The following is an 18,542-nucleotide window of genomic DNA, read 5'->3' as shown; positions in this document are numbered from 1 at the left end:
GTATTATTTTTATTGGTTAATTTTTACATTATTTTATTTTGAAAATTTTAAATCTTTTTTGAGAGAACAAGTGCATATAAAAATGTTATTCCTATTAACATCTTTAATAGTAGTTTTTTTTTTTTTTTTTTTGAGATGTCAATTACGAAAGAGATGAGAGAGAAAGAAGAAGAAAAAAAAAACTGATCTGATGCAAAAAATGAAAAAAAAAAAAAAAAAAAAAAAAAAACAAAGCATTTAACGCCCCAGCCATGCACGCACCTGGTTGAGCACAGTATGTGCATGCGCACATCTACACGACTTTTTACTCTCCAGTGGACCCACACAAAAAAACAAATACTTGCAGGAAGAGAAAAATACATTCTCTCCCCTTTTTCTCTATCCTCCGTTTCATCAAAAACATCACCAAAAAGAGCAACCTGATGGAAATGCTCTAGGACTATGTATTTTCGGCACTAAGACTTTTGGTCTCCAAATATTATGATGAATAATAAGATGGGAAAATGGCACTTTTTCCCCCTAAGTTATATACTTATAGCATTTTTTCCCCCTCAATTATTTATGTAAGCACATTAGCCCCCTCAATTATTTTAAAAGTGGTGGGTTTTCCCCCTGATATATTAAATTGACATTTCTACCCTTAAAGTAAACATTTTATTTATTTTACTTCTCCAACAAATTATTGTGTATATGTAGCAATGACCACGGTTCGGTTCGAACTGAACCGGACATTATAGCAATTGAATTAAAAGTTTCCGGTTATGATTCAGATCTAGAATCCAATATTTAGATTTCAATTTATTAAATTTATGAACAAAAAAAAAACTGGATCATGAACCGTGAACCGGCGGTTCCGGATCCGGTTCGTGATTTTGAACCGTCTTTATTTTAAATATTTTATTTTTTATTTTAAAATAGTCTAAATTCAACAATAAATGTATTTTATTTTTCAGTTCGGAACATGAACCGGCCATTTCGATTTGCGATTTTAATAAACTCTAAATATCGCGTTTTGATTCTAAATTGTAATTAGAATATTTTGGTTTGGTTGCTATAATATCTGTTTGGTTTGAACCAAATTATAGTAATAATTTGTTTGAGAAGAAAAATAAATGAAATATTTATTTTAAATATTTATTTTAAGGGTAAATATGTCCATTTAACATTTTAGGGGGGAAAAGAGCCACTTAAATAATTTAGGGGGAAAAAGTGCTATAAGTATATAACTCAGGAGGAAAAAGTGCCATTTTCCCTAATAAGATTATTATCATAACTATTGTTCTCGCCATTCGCTTATCTTTATGAAATGTGAGAATGATAACTCGTAACATCTAAAATACCAACTACTCGGTGAAGAAAATGGTTATCTAATCAGAAATTATGATTGGGGACTTGATATTTGCATTTGACTGAAAATATACATAAATGTCTAACTTACAAGTTACAAGATGATTCATTGACAATAAAGACTGTTAGACAACGATAATTACTAGTAAAGCCAACATATAATAATACTTTTAATAAAACTGAAAACTGTTGTTGTTCCCGATATCTTTACATTTCTAACTAATACAACATTACCTAATACTAAAATTTTATCCATGCATTACTCAAAAATACACAGATTAAATCGTGAATCAAAGTAATAGATTCACGGTTATACTCATATATACTAGGATAAGACTATGATATATAAGAACACCAAACGAGGTTGCATTCCTTAAAAACATATATTTCTCTCTTTATGCATCTTCGAATCTCTCTTCTTCTTCCCCAGCTTCCTCTAATACACCTGTAACCTCTACAATACAAAAGGATTCAAAGATTCCAATGTCAAAAATAAGAAGAGTCAAAAAGTTAATGCTCCACTAAGATTTTCGAAGTACGTAAATTCCTATTTGATAGAGTCACAGTTATATCATTTAACCATCGTGATTGTAAAAATAATAGTGACCGACTGAGTAAAAAAAATGTCGAAATTGGCCTCCAACATGGCCGGACACTCTAGACGTTGGAGTCTAGCATTTTTTCCTAACAGTGTTGACCACAAGGTCTTTGGCTTACATTCGCAAGTCTATTTGAAATAAAACTATCAAAACAAAACTCAAATCTTATAAAATTTATAAAGAGCGAAATTTAAACAATTAAACTCGAGCACTAATGTGAAGAGGTAAGTGTTCGATAAAAACAATGTAATTAAATGTAACTAACCCGCTTTATTCTAATCTCAATGTTGTGACAAATGGAGTTTGGTCGGAGTATCAAACACATTTTTCCTTAAAAAAATACAAGTCAGAAGCACACACTTTTAGAAATCTCCGCTAATTACGACCACTGAATCCTACAAATCCGTATAAAATATTTTTTTAATAATTAAATTAATTTTGTTGAGATTTATCATTTATGGCCTTTTAAAAAAAAATCAAAAGAAATTATTCAAATGGGAGATAAATTGAAAAAAGTGAAAAAGGGGAATAAGGCGAAAAAAGTCAACAGAAAATTATACCGTACCGTCGTTTTTGCAATCCGGCGGATCTTCGAAGAGCGAGAGGGAGAGCTGCTTGTGAGCCAAGCCGATATCAATGAAGATGAGGCCGGAGGCAGGATCGTCGACGATTACTCCTTTCACCGGCAGCCAGACGAAGAGCTCCTCCTGCGAGAAGCCTTGGACGCCGGAGAGGCCGCCGTGGGAGAGATTAGCTCTCACCACGCTCTCGTAGAACGCCATGGTATCGAACTTTGTGAGGCAGGGGCCGTCGAGGAACACCTCCAGAACCCCATCCTCCGACAGCGTGTAGTTCTTCACTTCCTTGGGGAAGAGTCCGGCAGGCAAGCCCTGCGACTTCAGGAGATCGTGGATGGAGATGGCGGCCGAGCGGAGAGGGCAAAATAGGAATATCGCGGCGGCGACGGAGAAGAAGATGAGGAGCCGGCCGGGGAGGAGGGGCGCCATTGGAATTTAGAAACGGAAGTTTAGAGGCGCTTCTGTGCCTGTGGGGAAAAATATAGAAGAAACTTTCAAAATGGCGTCGTTTTGTGCTGAGGTATGACTGTATGAGCATGAGATTCACGCTTCAACTGACTCTAAATATAAACAAATAAATATTGTCATAAAAGGAAATTACACTTTTAAATAAAATAATATTTTAATTTAAATTATTTCTAAAAATTTGTCCTTTACAAATTGTTTCTTTCATAAAAACATTAATATTTATAAATTCATTGCTTAAACTACTTTCCATTTATATTATTAACAAAAACAAACTTCTTATCTAATCTAATCCAATCCAATCCAATACAATCTAAATCTAAAAACATAATAAGTATCATTCAAAGTTATATCCCTCATTTATGTCCATGTTTTTATGGCTAATCATTTTATACATTGTGCTTTTAGAGTTGTATTATATAATTTTTTAGACAAAAATATTCATACCGTTATAACTTATGTTTTCTTTTCTATTATTGTTACCATGCACATGCATCCACTATATATTTTCTTATATTCTTTAATGATAATAATATTTGTAGATGATAGTGTAAATACGATGTTCTGTCCTACACTGCTGGATCGTATACTATTGGAGCTCGGGACCAGACGAAAGTGGGTCAGGAGGTTCCCTTCTAGCCTCGAAATCTACAAAAGCCCCCTACTAGCAATAAATGCGGGTATTTATAGGGGACGGGGATACTTTTCGGCCCCCGGCATGCCGGACACGTGGTCTACATGCAACTATCGGCACTCTATCCGAGGAATCATCTACATATACACGTGGCGCGAATGTTTCGATGCTACACGTATCTAAGCTCGGGCTAGGGGTCGGGAAGATGTCAATTGGCTCTTAGCGCTCGGTACCGATCGGTTCTGGATACAGACACAAAGACGCAACAGAACCGACCGCCAAGAGCAATACCCTGCCTAGGAGTAGCTAGATATATGACTACCAGTAGGCATTATATATTGGATTATTATAATAAATAAATTTGATTTCATATAAATTTTAATTAGTAGGGATTTGTTTACTATTTTAAAAAATATAAATATTTGGCATATGTTTTTGCGCATTAGAAAATACTAGTCTTATTAACAAGCCTCATTTGTTTTATAAGTTATTATTAAATGTGGTATAATTTATTTTCCCACAAATTATGTAAAGGTATTCAAATGATGCATTTTTATGAAAAATAGATAAATAAATCAAACAAACACTCTCAAATATTTTACATTTGTTATTGTCAATACTCTTTTCAATTAAACTCGTCATCAATATTTTTCTTATGTGATTACTTATCTTGTTTAATTTAGGCACATTATTGAATAGGTTGGGATTACGAATTTTTTGTATAACTTTTTCTTTTGTTCATTTATTTTGGATTGTCCTAATCATATTGTTTGTTGTCTTTTTACCATCCACGTATATAACTGCAAATAATAACAAGGTTGCAATTGAAGATTAATGTTAGTAGGTACATTGCATTGGTTGATAATTTTTTAATGTGATCCGTTTCTCAACACTTTTGGGGTTTGAATTTGGCTGTAAGGGTCCACTGATTACCAACTTAATTAATTAGTAATCATTATTTGCTAATAACAAATTTATCCATTAAATAAAGGGCAGTGGGCAAAGATTGCGATTTTCCGGCCACCTGCTATGTGTGACATAGACGCATCAACCACTACACGTAATGCATATGAATCAGGCGGTCGAGTTTGTTATATGCAATGCACTATTCACAACACCATATATATATGGCCCTCTCGAGATTTTTAAGGTAACCACCTTAACTTAGAATCACCTTGTCGTCTTCTCTGGTAGGTGACGTCTAATCATGGCAACAGTAGACAATCCACTCTGCAGCAGTAAATACTATAAAGATTTAATTTTTATGGGTCGGGGATCTAAAATCATCGCATCCCAAATCGGCCCAAAGGTTATATGGATTTGGTTCGACAAGTTTTATCGGCCCAGTTTAGCAAAACATGCGGGAGAAGCGAACAGACTAGGAGGAAGCAAAGTTGGATGAATTTAGGTGGGTGAAAAAGGATGTTGAATGGCGAAGAGATGGATGACGGGAAGGATCCCATCGTGGAAATTGCGGCTCAGTATCGAGGTTTGTCAGATCTTCGTCTTGTTTATCTGTTTATCAGCCTTGATTCGATTACAACGAATAATGATCTGTAATTGCCTGAATTTTGGTTCTTAGTCTTCAATTATTGGATGGAAATGGTTTGATCTTTAGACTTTAGTTCATGTTTGATAGAAAAAAGTTTATCAGGAATTGAGATGGGGTTTCTGGGGAGAGGATGTTAGCAGGAGAAGGGTTTGAACTTTGACTCTGTGAAACTTTGATTGGAATTGTGTTTAAGGTTATCTGGATTTCGTGAAAATCTTTGAAGTTTTCTAAACCAGGATTTGTTGATACTAAGTAAGATGATTTAGTAACTTTCTTAAGGTTTTTAGCAGAACTTAAGAACAGATATGGTGAAATCAACATCAGAGAAGCATGAGAAAATTCTTGATAAGTGAGGAATACAGCCCAGAATCTCTCCTTTGGTTTTTTCTTTTACTGTTCTGAATCTTTTGCACTTCTTATCACTGTCTGGTTTACTATTAAGATAATAAGATTGATAGTTATGTGTTATTTGGTGCAATTGAAGCATATTATGCACTCAATCACGTTTCTTAGTCACTAGATTATTCGATTCTTTGATAGTTCGTGGCTGTATTTCTGTTGTTAGTTCATACTGACACTGTTCTACTCTCCTGTGAAGATCTATCTGCTGTAGCTATTTAATCAAAGTTTCATCCATGGCATCCGATCATAAAGGTTATACTTATTTTCAAGTCCGGTTCATGAATCCAATGTTCCATTTCTAACGAACTAGGTAGATCATATGTAACGAGTCTTTTCATTGTTTTAAAAACACGATCATACTTCACAGGAAAAGCTGTCGTCCTTATGGGTCCAAGTGGTGCTGGAAAGTCGTAAGTCTTGTGATTCTTTTGCCATTTTTAATGTCATATCACGAGTTCATGCAACGTTCTCTTTTGGTTTGATCTCGTGTTTTGTTGTAGTTTGTCGTTGATAAATTATGCGTTTTCTTTAGACTTATAGATGTTCTCGGTTTTGCAGAACCATAGGTGAGATGCTCGGGAAAGCAATGAATGGTCACTTTCTTGATGCAGATGACTATCACTCTCCTTCCAACAAAGGTAGGCGTTGAGGTTCAAAGTTCAAACTTCTCGTTTCGTTATAATCAGTGTTGCAAAAATCGCGTCTGGCGTTAGGCGGTCGGCCTCCGAGGCGCCCTAGGCGGTCTCCAGGCGCCCTAGGCGGTCTCCAGGCGCCTAGCGATTTTTTCAACATTGGTTATAATACTAACATAGAGCAGCATTAAGAGAATTCGTTACGTAACAGAAAAGATGCAGAACGGGATCCCTTTGACAGATGAAGATCGCTTTCCCTGGCTCGAGACACTTCGGGATGTCCTCCGAGCCAGCTTAACGAAGGGGCAACTAGCGGTTCTCGCTTGCTCTGCACTGCAAAAACACTACAGAGAAATCCTCAGATCTGCTGACCCGAGATATGAACAAGGCTCGCGGGCCTGTTCGGTGAAGTTTGTTCTGCTAGACGCAACCGCTGATGTTCTTGGCGAACGCCTCAAGAAACGAGCAGCGGAAGGGAAACATTTCATGCCCGCAAAGCTCTTGCAATCTCAGCTGGATTTGCTTCAGATAGATGAATCAGAAGGCGTATTTAAGATCGACGCAACTCTTGATCCCCGGGATATTGTCAGCAAGATACAAGCTTTCATCATCTGATCACATCTTGTGGCTTTCTATATCAGTGATTGATTCAGTTCTTAAGAGACACCATTGATGTCTTCTTAGAAATTATCAAACATAGAGACACAACATCTAATGTAAGACTGATCTATCTCTGCTGTTTTTCAAGCAAAATCAAGATTTGTTTGTGTTACGAATTAAAATTTGAAACGCCACCATCTTGAGCCTAATACATCCCAGACTTTATTGATTTGTGTCAAATGTCACAATTATGAAATTCGTTTTTTTTTTTTTTTTTTTTTTTTTTCTGAGAAAAAAAAAAAAAAAAAAAGGCATAATTGGATTTCCTACATGCCACCCCAAAGACCAAAGTCACTTATTGAGAGTGGCTCTCTCAAGTTTCTTTATCATTTGTTCAAAGCAGTGTTGCAAAAATCAGGTCTAGGCGTTAGGCGGTCGGTCACCTAGGCGCCCTAGTCGATTCCCAGGCGCCGGTCAGCCACCTAGGCGATCCCCAGGCGCCGGTCAGCCACCTAGGCGATCCCCAGGCGCTGGTCGGCCACCTAGGCGCCCTGGACAATCCTCAGGCGCCTAAGAAACCAAGGTTGAACAGCTCGTACCATAGCTAAGCAGTCCGTTTCTAGATAAACAGTTACGCTTTCTTAAAAAAAAAAAAAAAAAAAAAGTTGGCATGCAGTACAAGAAACACTAGTACGACTAGTACCAATGTCATACAATTGACTGTACTGCTGAGTACTACTTCACATGCAAGCTGCACCTTCGATCTGTAACTATATATTTTAATGTTGATCTGATCAACCGCAGGAACAACTGCACGGCGGCTGTCGCGTTGAGTGTTTAAATGCATCATTGAGTGCAGCGTTGATCAGCATTTAAGATTTAACGGCGGCTATGGCGATCGCCGCTGCCGTTTCTGTTTTCTCAGCCTGCTAATTGACGTTGCACTCAATCATGCTTTTGGCGCTCATCAGATACAAACTTTTCCCAACGTTAAAGAAGACGGTGAAATGTAACGGCATCAGCAGCTCTTTAGGTCAACTCCTGTGTTATATATAATGATTTATAATGATTTTGACATGATAAATATACATCATTGCATCACATCACTACACTATTGCACCATTGCATAACTATATATATATATATATATATATATATATATATATATATATATATATGACGCAACGGGTGCGACGAAAGTCTTAGGTGAAAATATGGTTTAATTGTATTTAGTAATTCGGTCTAGATCAAGGGTTAAGAATGAAGATATTTTTTTTAAAAAATGTGGTGGCATTATAGTAACTATGTAAATAAGTTAATTTTTTTTAATCTATCGGTGCATTTAGCACATGTTATGCCTTCCAGAGTGCAATGTATGCCTTCCAATGCACATTGCTTTGCCTTACAGAGCACATTGTTGATCCTTCCATAGCATATTGTTATGCCTTGCAGGACACATTGTTGTGCCTTCGAAGTGCATATTGTTGAGCCTTGCAGTGAACATTGTTGTCTTTCACATTTTTTAAGATGGTAGGTGATATATATATATAGAATCCTAATCATATGAGAATCATGCCCCAAGTAAGAGCATGAGGACAAATCCAAACCATTGATCTGCAAGATCTGATGGATGGCAGATCAAGTAAAAAATGAGTAGGGTCAATTTCATAAATTTTATAAACTTCTAAAATGAGCGGGGTCATTTTCATAAATATTACACAATGTTGTTTATTTCAACCGTTATATAATTTATATCTACTAGATCAAAGGTTTGGATTTGTCTTTACGTTCTTACCTGGGGCATGGTTGACGCACTTGAATCTTAAGGTGCGTGGTTTTCTTTACATAGGTAAAATTTAACTAAAATTAATAATTAGTGATTTTTTTCAAGATCAAATGCTATTTGGATGGAAATGGATGGTTTGATCTTTAGTTCATGTTTGATAGAAAAAGTTTATCAGGAATTGAGATGGGGTTTCTGTGGAGAGGATGTAGGGTTTAGGGTTTCTCACCTGGGAAACATTTCATACCTGCAAAGCTCTTGCAATTTCAGCTGGATTTGCTTCAAATAGATGAATCAGAAGACATATTTAAGATCGACGCAACTCTTGATCCCCAGGATATTGTCAGCAAGATACAAGCTTTCATCATCTGATCATATCTAGTGTCTTTCTATATCAGTGATTGATTTAGTTCTTAAGAGACACCATTGCTGTCTTCTTAATTAGAAATTATCTAAATATATGCAGAATGTATACCCTTTCTTGTCAGCAAGATGCCGTTGTAATATGACAGTTAATTTTTTTTTTTTTTTGATAATTCTGACAGTTAAATATAGAAACACAACATCTAATGTAAGATTGATGATCTATCTCTGCTGTTTTGCAAGCAAAATCAAGATTCTTTTTATAGCAAATAACCATAAATCTATTCTTCCAAAATATTGAATCCCCAACCCTAAGAGCCCCCGATACGCCGATCCGACTGAGAATTTGGGAGGATGTTAATCACAGCGACTCAATAATTTAACAGACAGGGTTAAATGTCAGTGCGCATAAGGGATTTTTTTCACTTTAGACATAATCTCATCAACACTGCCGTCGTCAAGATTCAAACCTTAATTTTTTCTTCCAAATACTGCCTATTGAACAATTAAGATTCCCCCATAATGGTTGGAGGCTCAAAGTGATTGGGCTCAACCAATAAAATGTTGGTTTGTCAGATGAGGTTAGCCACACCAGATTGCCCAAATTTAATTAGATGATCTTTTTTTTTTTTTTTTTTTTGAAAGGGATGACAAAGAACTCGATATCTGTGTAATAATTTATAAACTATATATAAGAGATAAATCACATTAATAAAAATATGTGAGACGAGTTTAAGAGATAACCGAATATTATATTGAAACAATACATTTCTCTATGCAATCATTTTCTTATAAAATTATTAAATTATTCTTACACGTGAACGAAATGATGTGTTATACTGTGTGTACGTGCGACTAATTTGTTTGTGTTATGAATTAAAAATTGAAACGCCACCGTCTTGAGCCTAATACATCCAATACTCTCTCTCTCTCTCTCTCTATATATATATATATATATATATATATATATATATATATATATATATATATATATATATATATATATATTTTATTGATTTGGGTCAAATGTCACCCTTATGAAATTCGTTTTATTTTTGAGAAAAAAAAGTGCATAATTGGATTTCCTACATGGCAATTTGACTGTCCATCTGTCAAACATGTACGCAATGAAGTTGAGATAGATATAGTACTATGCTCATCTCATCTCTTAAAAAATCTAAATCTAGTTGCTGGATTTTTCATAGGATTTAAAGGACAAAATCCCAAGCATAATTTTCATAGTATAAACTCACGAGTTTGATTCTTACCAATACTGTTTTGGTCGAGTCATAATTTTTCTTGTGTGATTGTTGACTATTACACGTGAACAGAATTTACTTAGTATCCATCATTAAGGGTAGTGGCTGTTTGGTTTGTGAGCTATTACACATCTAACGCACCCACCATTGGGTTAATTGCTAGCTGTGTGATTTATGAATTATTACATACCTAACGCATGCTAAGTTTAGTGGCTATAGGTTTATTGTGTAAGCATATAGTCATTAATGTGTAATCCAACTATCAGCTTAGGCTTTTAGTTGAGATGGAGCACATGCTTCAATTTGGTATGTCACGTCTCATTATTAATCACTCTTGAATAGTGATAGTTATTTATTCGGGCACCAATCGATTCAAGAAAATGTTGGATGCAAGTCAATGAGTGTTTTGTTCAAAACCACAGCCCGCAGGTTTATTTTGAATATAATGCACAACAAAATCCATTATTACAAGGAAGATATTTATCACCCAAGATTAAGGATTCAAAGGCCGACAATGTTGAACATTGTGTCCCCTCATTAAATAAATAATAAATAAATACTCGTGGGCCGTGGCAATAGGAATATGAATATGAAACATTTTTACAATTTGACTATCATGCATGGACTACTATAGAGTGGGTAATCTGGAAATCGAATTCTCATTACAGAGACCATAGCCCACGTTTGAAACATTCTAGTTTCCCCATGCTTCAAAAAGCTAATCATACAAATTAAAAATCCATTCTTGGCGGCCATAAAAACATGGATCCTTTCATTTCATACATAACAATTGTCTGTAAATCATTGAAGAATATAAAGAAACTCAGAATGAAGATTCAGTGAGTGAAGCGAAGCCGCCGGCGAATTGAAGTCTGTGAAAATGTTAGCATTATTTCTCTTTTTTTGCGGTATTGTGATGAGGGTTTGTGCGTATGCGGAAGACACCATCACTCCAGATCAGGCGCTGGTGGATGGGGAAACGGTGGTTTCCCCCGCCGGAGTTTACGAGCTGGGGTTTTTCACCCCCGGAAGTACGCCGGAGAATCTCCGCTACTTGGGAATATGGTACAAGAAGATATCGCAGGGGACGGTTGTGTGGGTGGCCAACAGAGATTTTCCGGTGAAAGACAAGTCCGGCAGGCTAATCCTCAACGGTAACGGAAGTTTAGTTTTGGTGGACGGTAATAACCGCACAGTTTGGTCGGCGAACTCGTCGAGTGTCTTGAAAAACGCGGTGGCGCGTCTCTCAGACGGCGGAAACCTGGTAGTCATGGACGGCGACGGCGACGGCGGGAGTTTTGGGTGGCAGAGCTTTGATTATCCTTCCGACACGTTGTTACCGGGAATGAAGCTCGGGAAGAACTTAGTGACCGGGAAAGAGTGGTTCATTTCGTCGTGGAAGAGCCCGGAGGATCCCTCCACCGGCGACTACGTCAACCGTCTCAACTCCGACGGCTACACGCAGGCGTTCGTGATGAAAGGTTCGGAAATAGAGTTCAGTACCGGCCCCTGGAACGGCCGTTCCTTCACCTCCAGCGTCGCTTCCCGTCCAAACACGTATTACACCTACCAATTAATCTCCACCTCCGACGAGATCTACTTCACCTACGACCTCATCAAAAACATGTCCGTCCTCACCAGGCTGGTATGTAATTAACATTTTTTTCTTCGCTTTAATTATATCTATAGTGCAAGTGAAAATTGTATGTCTTGTGTTTGATATCTCAAATATATTGGGAGTGTTTGGTAAATAACTAGCTGATAGTTATGGTTGCACGAGACACTAAACGTTAGTCAGACAATAGAGTAATTCCAAGTGTCTAGAAGACGAAGTAAAAAAAAAAATAGTGTAGGTGTATGTCATATATATATATATATATATATATATATATATATATATATATATATATATATAATTAGCAAGCCTAGTCGGCTGAGTTTGTCACCATCTTGGCTTAGTTGGTCGAGTTAGGCGCTTAGGCAGCTTCCTAGGCGTCTGGTCGCTTAGATGGCCGCCTAGAATGGAAATTGCCACGGTCTAGGGACGCTTAGGTGGATTTTTGCAGTTGATTGTGTAAATAAATTTGACTAGTTGATATCATTAGCTGATTGTAGAAAAATGCAAAATGACTTGGCCCTGTTTGGTAAAATAGTTAGTCTATAGTTATTTTTGATTTATTTGACGACTATTAGCTGTTTGACTTGGTTAAACAATTCATATGAGTATTTGATTAATTAGCTTTTTGTAACAATTTAAAAAAACTGTTCAAAGTAACATATTCCATTTTGTATGTAATCTGTTAACAGCTTACAACTAATTTACCAAACACTTTTTTACAATCAGCTAATCCTATCAACTAGTCAATAGTGATCAAATAAGAGAAAATTAGCTATAATCACTATGTTATCAAACATGACGATTGCTATATTATATTTCTGGTAATTAAATGTGTGTTCAATTCATGGATTATATATAGGTCATCTTGCCAAACGGACAAGTCCAGCATCTCACCTGGATCGAAAGAACACAAAACTGGATAGTCTACTTGAACGTGCAGGTCGATAACTGCGACCGCTACAGCCTGTGCGGGCCGTACGCCGCCTGCAACATCGACAACTCGCCTCCATGCGGCTGCCTGGAAGGGTTCCGGCCCAAGTTCGCGAAGCAGTGGAAAGAGGCGGACTGGTCCGGCGGCTGCGTCAGGAACAATCCGGTGGGTTGTGGGAAGGGAGATGGATTTAGGACACTTTCCGGCATTAAAATGCCGGATTCTAGGAAGACATGGTACAGCACCACCATGAACCTTAAGGAATGCGAAAAGATGTGCCTGCAGAACTGTTCTTGCACTGCTTACACCGTTCTTGATGTGAGGGATGGGAGTGGGTGCTTGATGTATATTGATGAACTCATTGATATGAGAGAGCTTTCCCAGAACGATCAGCCATTATATGTCAGAATGGCTGCATCAGATATAGGTATTGTAACTATTCGATTCTTGATCGGATGGTGTTATTAGTCGCCCGTTAGACCATATTTCACTATTCAATGCTCGATCGGGTGGTGTTATTAGTCACCCGTTAGACCATATTTCACTATTCGATGCTCGGGGTGGTATTATTAGCCGCCTGTCGGACCATATTTCACTGATTGTTATTATAATGTTGCAGCTGCAGATAAGAGGCAAAAGAAACAAAGAGTTAAGGCAATTTCAATTGCATTATCTGCAGTTATAGGGTTTATTCTCCTCTGCTTTTTGGTGTGGTGTGGACTCTATAGAAGGAGGAGCAAAAGAGATTTGTATGATGATGAAGAGATGGAGTGTCCAATGTTTGATTTAGCTACAGTTTCAGCTGCCACCCATAACTTCTCTAACAACAATATGATCGGAGAGGGCGGATTTGGAGCTGTTTATAAGGTATTTGGAAGACAAAATTCCAATCTTTAAATTTTGTGCTATGGTTAGCAAGAAATGCAGGTTAATGTAAAACGTTTGAACTTTCAGGGTAAGTTGGCAGAAGGAAAAGAGATAGCAGTGAAGAGGCTGTCAAGGCAATCTTTACAGGGAAAACAAGAACTTCAGAACGAAATGGCTCTCATCTCCAAGCTTCAACACAGAAACCTTGTAAAGCTTCTAGGTTGTTGTCTTGAAGGAGAAGAGAAGATGTTGATCTATGAGTTCATGCCAAACAATTCCTTGGACCATTTCATTTTTGGTACAGTCTAAATTTTTCACTCTATATATCTTATGATGATAACTTGTGGGTTATGAATTATGATGATCATCTTCAATGGCTTGCAGATCCACAGCGAAGAGGGGTTCTTACATGGCAGCGGCGGTTTGACATTGCAATGGGAATATCACGTGGACTCCTTTACCTTCACCAAGACTCAAGGTTGAGAATTGTTCATAGAGATCTTAAAGCTAGTAATATTTTACTAGACAACAACTTCCATCCAAAGATTTCTGATTTTGGTCTTGCCAAAATCATGGACCTAGACCAAACCGAGGGTAAAACGAGACTAGTTATAGGAACATAGTAAGTTCTTTATCCAAATTTGTAATTCATTTAAAAGTTACTGAACTAGTTTACTGACTCGAACTCCTACAGTGGTTACATGTCACCAGAATATGCAGTTGACGGGAAATTTTCAGTAAAGTCGGATGTGTTTAGTCTTGGTGTGTTGATACTGGAACTAGTGAGCGGCAAAAAGAATCGAACATTTCGTCACTCAGATCATCTGCATAATCTCTTGGGACATGTAAGCACCAAACCACACATTTCCTTATTCCTAAGACACAACATAAGACTGCATTTACTCCAATTCTTCAATTAACTAGTCCAGTTAACATTGTATGTCAGGCATGGATATTGTGGAAAGAAGGCAGGGCAGTAGAGCTGATAGATGAAAACCTGGAAGAGTCATCATATGTAGAATCTGAGGTGGTGAGATGCATTCAGGTAGGGCTGTTGTGTGTTCAGAAAGCCCCTGATGACCGGCCGACAGCGGCATCGGTGGTTTCAATGATGGGGAACAAGGATGTGCGGCTGCCGCAGCCAAAACAGCCTGGTTTCTTCGTGGAGAGGAGCTCAAACTCGACTGGTTCAACGGTGGTCTCTGAAAATGAACTGTCATTAACCATTATGGAAGCTAGATAGCCCAGATTTCCAGCTGCTCTGTAACAACTAACACTGAATTGGCATTTGTAAATATATATCATAGATTCAATAATGTAATTGTCTCTGAGAATAAGTAGGAGATATAAAAATATGGAATTCACATTCAGAAATTTGGAAGTTGCAGCATCACAATGAACAGCACAATGATGCTGATCCGAAAATACCAAACGATACATTTATCACAGTTCACACAGGTAAACTGTGAATACAAGACTCAACAGAAGAGTTTCCAGGTTTCATTTACATAGGATGACATTCATACATTGCAAGACTCATTAGCGACTACGCATCATTAAACAGGGTTATAGTTTGTAGACTCCGGTCCTTCTACACTTGGCACTGCAAAAAGAAGACGAAAAATAAACATCAGAGACATACATATATGCTTAATAATCACAGGTGTGTGGGTAGGTGTGGTGTGGTGGGGTGGGGTGGATAAGAAACTATTTTTATCCTCAAACGAGGAGGCGGAAATTATTCATTAAGAAGGAGACTAAGAACGGAAAAATACACACCCTCAGCCAAGACAGGATGTAATGAGCAGCGCTCCAAATTACAATCACGAATCTGTCATAACAAAATAGGTGCAACAAGGTCTTTAGACAAGAACTTAAATAAATGCTATAAGTAATTTAAAAATGGAAACATAAGGTTTGATATGTTCACAAGCCATGGCACAATGAGAAATGATAGAATAGGTAACAGAAAGTTGAAAAAAAAAGGCGATGCCAAGCAAAGGGCAATACATGCGTAACACACACACAGAGAGAGAATGACCTTTGGCTCAAGTAGTTCAAGGAATATGCCTATATCCTAAAAATAAAGAAAGCTTCTGAACCCCTTTTCAGTATAAAGAGATACTCAGAATGGAATAGAGTATATATTCCATTTTCACTTCAAGATCAATTATAGAACATGAAAGCATCTGGACATCTTTTCAGTATAAAGAGCTTATCAAAATTCAATGGTATAAATTCCATGTTCACTTTGATAGTAAAGAAATGAATCCCACCAGAAGTTACTGCAGTTACAAGAAAACCAATTTCAGCACATGCATTCATTTCGAATTGTTTATGTGCCACAATGGGGGGTTCATCCTAAACTATCAGTGACGACGCTGCAGACTACACAAGCAGGGAAGCAAGTAAAACCTCTCTTTAAAACGTCCTTCTTCCTGCTTGATCAGAGATGCTACATCAAAACTATTCTTTTTTCATTTAAGGAAACATATGAATTTAAAAATCGAAAAGTAAATGTGGATGAGCTGCATCAAAGCCATTAATTGTCCAATTAACACAATTATGACTATTTTATAATCCACTTGCTTTATTTAGCTAACTACTAGCCATGCTGCAGATCATAGAGATATAACAGGAAAGCATAATTTGCTCATAGAATTGTGTAAGGAACTAAAGTTACTAAGATACCATATAAATGATCATTTATCACTACTGGAAACTAATGCAATCATCATCCAAAGACCGAATTAAATCATAATAATCATAAGGAAACATGTAGCAATTCAGATACCTTTGCGATCATCATGTGCATCGTGGTACTCTGGTTCATCTTCCTCCTCTGCCACGGATGCAACAGAGATCACAGGTTCAGCGTTAGCATTTCCAGCATCCTTCTCGTCAGGATACCTGACAACCACAACAGGGCAAACGCAATGCCTAACACAGTAATCACTGACGCTTCCAAGCCTGCCGTTGTTTCCTTTCCTAGTAGCCCCAAATCCACGGCTCCCCATGATGACGGCGTTGAGTCCTAACCTCTCGACTTCGAGGCAGAGCCTCTCCTTCATATCGTGGTCCTTCACGATGTGGATTTTGAACGGAATCTGCGCGTCCACCAGCGGCTGAGCCAGATCGGAGGCCTTAGTGATGGTGAAAGTGTCGAAATCGTCCTCCAGCTTCTGCTGCGACTCCTCGTTGTCAGTGTCGACGATGGAGAGGTCAACAGATCCCCAGTCAGCACCGTAGAGCACCGAGGTGGGGCGCACGTGGACGAGAATCACGGCATCGCCAGGGCGGAGGTACTGGTGCACAGCCCACTTGACAGCAAAGGCGGACTCATCGCTGAGGTCCACGGCGATGCCAATCCTTCGCTGAGCTCCGGCGGTCGGGGTTTCGTTAGAAGAAGGAGTGGTCGGCGGCGGAAAGCGCGGAGACGACGACCGGACTTTGATATTGGCGAGACGCGGGAGGTCGGAATCCACGGAGTTCGCCTGATTTTGCTGCATTTTCTGGAGAATTCCCGGGGGGTTAGGGTTTTTCTTAACGTTGACCGATTTTCCGTCCTTTTGACTTCTGCAAGAAACAAATGAGAAGAGAAGAGACTTTCGCTCCCAATACTAAAATGGCAACTTCATTGCCTGCGTGCTCAAAGCATGAAACTTAATGGGCCGCACTGTCTATAACCCAGCCCAAATGGGCCCTGTCTACTCAGCCCAATAAAATGTTCTCTTTTTTTTTTTTTTTTCTTTTCTTTTTTAAACATACCACACTCATATCCACATTCACTTTACATTGTATACTCTAATTCAAAAATTATGTGTTAGCTAATATATATTTTTAGTTAATAAATTATGTATTTGTAAATAAATTGGAGACAGATAATATGTTAACAACATATTATGTGCCTATAGTTAATATGTACGTAGTTAACATATTACGTGCCTTCAATTTATTTACATACACATAATCTGTTAACTGCAAATATTGTGGATTCTGGTCCATGGTATAATTTGCCTCATATCTATATCCTATGAGATTAGTTTAATAAGCAAATCATATTATGAACTCGAGTCCATGTTGTAAGGTGAACAGTCCACTCATACAAGTTCATCATATTTTGATATAAGTTCAATTATTTACAGTGTACTATATGTTCGTTTTTAGTATACTTTAGGTCAAAACGTCAAAATGATCTTATAGAGTTATTATACGTAGTAGTACACAAAAATTAACTTTTACTCCGTATTATACTAAAAATAAACATACATGCCAAGGACCTTGTACTCCAATGACATCAATTGCTCCTTATAAGGGAGGTTGTGGGATCGAGCTTCAGTGTAGGTGATATATGTGTAGTGGAATATAATGTTGGTTTGTATTGTTATAATCCATTTTTCCACTAAAAAGAAATTGGAGATGAGAAAGTTTAGATGGGGTTTAGCTAGTTTTGTTTGCTGAGATGAATCTGAGTTTATACTATCCTACTCAGTACAGATTGTGCAGTTGCCTGCCTCCCTTTATAGCTCTGCCTGCCACAGTGCCACCCCTATCAACCAACAACCATGTCATTCTCTATGCATATATATATATATATAGCACCAGTATATATGCTTGCTTCATATATATATAGAGAGAGGGGGGGGGGGGGGTAGGCTGCTTTTAAGATGAACTTTTTTGGAGCTACTTTTAAAACATCCCTTTAGTGGTTTCTTGACTCCCACAAACAGAAAAGTTCTGAATTGCACTCCTTGTGTTTCAGCACCTAAACTATACAAATAACCCTATTTAGGCAAACCCCCTTTCTCTCTCTCCCTCTCTCTCTCTATATATATATAGTAGATAAAAAACTTTCAAAGATAACTTTTTTAGTAGAACCCAGAGCTAGCTAGGGTTTTGTAAACCACAACTG

General features: G+C 37.6%; 4 protein-coding genes across 9 annotated transcripts; 2 read left to right on the top strand and 2 right to left on the bottom strand.

Moving 5' to 3' along the window:
- Positions 1 to 1,486: 1,486 nt before the first annotated feature.
- On the bottom strand, positions 1,487 to 3,057 carry LOC109178210. 2 transcript variants are annotated; one of them, XM_019327805.1, is made up of 2 exons: positions 2,512 to 3,057; positions 1,487 to 1,801 (listed from the first exon to the last, which is right to left on the bottom strand). In XM_019327805.1, exons 1-2 carry the CDS (start codon positions 2,951 to 2,953, stop codon positions 1,743 to 1,745), a joined length of 501 nt encoding a protein of 166 aa, XP_019183350.1. In that variant the 5' UTR covers positions 2,954 to 3,057; the 3' UTR covers positions 1,487 to 1,742. The 2 variants fall into 2 exon arrangements, with proteins under 2 accessions (XP_019183350.1, XP_019183351.1); XM_019327806.1 differs by having other exon boundaries at positions 1,487 to 1,792; positions 2,512 to 3,053.
- A 1,842-nt stretch (positions 3,058 to 4,899) lies between these two features.
- Positions 4,900 to 6,907, top strand: LOC109178209 (probable gluconokinase). Of its 5 annotated transcripts, XM_019327799.1 has the most exons (6): positions 4,900 to 5,112; positions 5,278 to 5,322; positions 5,774 to 5,829; positions 5,945 to 5,987; positions 6,136 to 6,215; positions 6,421 to 6,907. In XM_019327799.1, the coding sequence occupies exons 2-6, from the start codon at positions 5,306 to 5,308 to the stop codon at positions 6,822 to 6,824; spliced, it is 600 nt and encodes a 199-aa protein (XP_019183344.1). In that variant the 5' UTR covers positions 4,900 to 5,112; positions 5,278 to 5,305; the 3' UTR covers positions 6,825 to 6,907. The 5 variants fall into 5 exon arrangements, with proteins under 5 accessions (XP_019183344.1, XP_019183345.1, XP_019183346.1 ...); XM_019327800.1 differs by lacking the exon at positions 5,278 to 5,322 and having other exon boundaries at positions 4,904 to 5,112; XM_019327801.1 differs by lacking the exon at positions 5,278 to 5,322 and having other exon boundaries at positions 4,904 to 5,112; positions 5,748 to 5,829.
- A 3,922-nt stretch (positions 6,908 to 10,829) lies between these two features.
- LOC109178205 (G-type lectin S-receptor-like serine/threonine-protein kinase At4g27290) lies at positions 10,830 to 15,004 on the top strand. Its single transcript, XM_019327795.1, has 7 exons — positions 10,830 to 11,859; positions 12,692 to 13,190; positions 13,383 to 13,630; positions 13,718 to 13,928; positions 14,015 to 14,252; positions 14,325 to 14,475; positions 14,577 to 15,004. Exons 1-7 carry the CDS (start codon positions 11,095 to 11,097, stop codon positions 14,871 to 14,873), a joined length of 2,409 nt encoding a protein of 802 aa, XP_019183340.1. The 5' UTR covers positions 10,830 to 11,094; the 3' UTR covers positions 14,874 to 15,004.
- LOC109178207 (universal stress protein PHOS32) lies at positions 14,973 to 17,262 on the bottom strand. The gene is made up of 3 exons (XM_019327798.1): positions 16,425 to 17,262; positions 15,410 to 15,461; positions 14,973 to 15,233 (listed from the first exon to the last, which is right to left on the bottom strand). The coding sequence occupies exons 1-2, from the start codon at positions 17,137 to 17,139 to the stop codon at positions 15,454 to 15,456; spliced, it is 723 nt and encodes a 240-aa protein (XP_019183343.1). The 5' UTR covers positions 17,140 to 17,262; the 3' UTR covers positions 14,973 to 15,233; positions 15,410 to 15,453.
- Between the last annotated feature and the right edge of the window lie 1,280 nt (positions 17,263 to 18,542).

This window comes from Ipomoea nil, unplaced genomic scaffold, assembly GCF_001879475.1.
Source record: "Ipomoea nil cultivar Tokyo-kokei standard unplaced genomic scaffold, Asagao_1.1 scaffold0813, whole genome shotgun sequence".
In the NCBI taxonomy this organism is placed as follows: Eukaryota; Viridiplantae; Streptophyta; class Magnoliopsida; order Solanales; family Convolvulaceae; genus Ipomoea; species Ipomoea nil.
This window is presented reverse-complemented; position numbering and strand designations above follow the sequence as displayed.

What these genes read in the sequence shown, in the direction of transcription:
- LOC109178210 (XM_019327805.1), bottom strand. Translation starts at nt 2,953, where the DNA reads ATGGCGCCCCTCCTCCCCGGCCGGCTCCTCATCTTCTTCTCCGTCGCC. An exon ending in GCCGGATTGCAAAAACGACG is followed by an intron (nt 1,802 to 2,511) that starts GTACGGTATAAT and finishes TTTGTATTGTAG; the next exon opens with AGGTTACAGGTGTATTAGAG.
- LOC109178209 (XM_019327799.1), top strand. An exon ending in CATGGCATCCGATCATAAAG is followed by an intron (nt 5,830 to 5,944) that starts GTTATACTTATT and finishes CATACTTCACAG; the next exon opens with GAAAAGCTGTCGTCCTTATG. An exon ending in TCACTCTCCTTCCAACAAAG is followed by an intron (nt 6,216 to 6,420) that starts GTAGGCGTTGAG and finishes GTTACGTAACAG; the next exon opens with AAAAGATGCAGAACGGGATC.
- LOC109178205 (XM_019327795.1), top strand. Translation starts at nt 11,095, where the DNA reads ATGTTAGCATTATTTCTCTTTTTTTGCGGTATTGTGATGAGGGTTTGT. An exon ending in GATTTGGAGCTGTTTATAAG is followed by an intron (nt 13,631 to 13,717) that starts GTATTTGGAAGA and finishes TTGAACTTTCAG; the next exon opens with GGTAAGTTGGCAGAAGGAAA. An exon ending in AGACTAGTTATAGGAACATA is followed by an intron (nt 14,253 to 14,324) that starts GTAAGTTCTTTA and finishes GAACTCCTACAG; the next exon opens with TGGTTACATGTCACCAGAAT.
- LOC109178207 (XM_019327798.1), bottom strand. Translation starts at nt 17,139, where the DNA reads ATGCAGCAAAATCAGGCGAACTCCGTGGATTCCGACCTCCCGCGTCTC.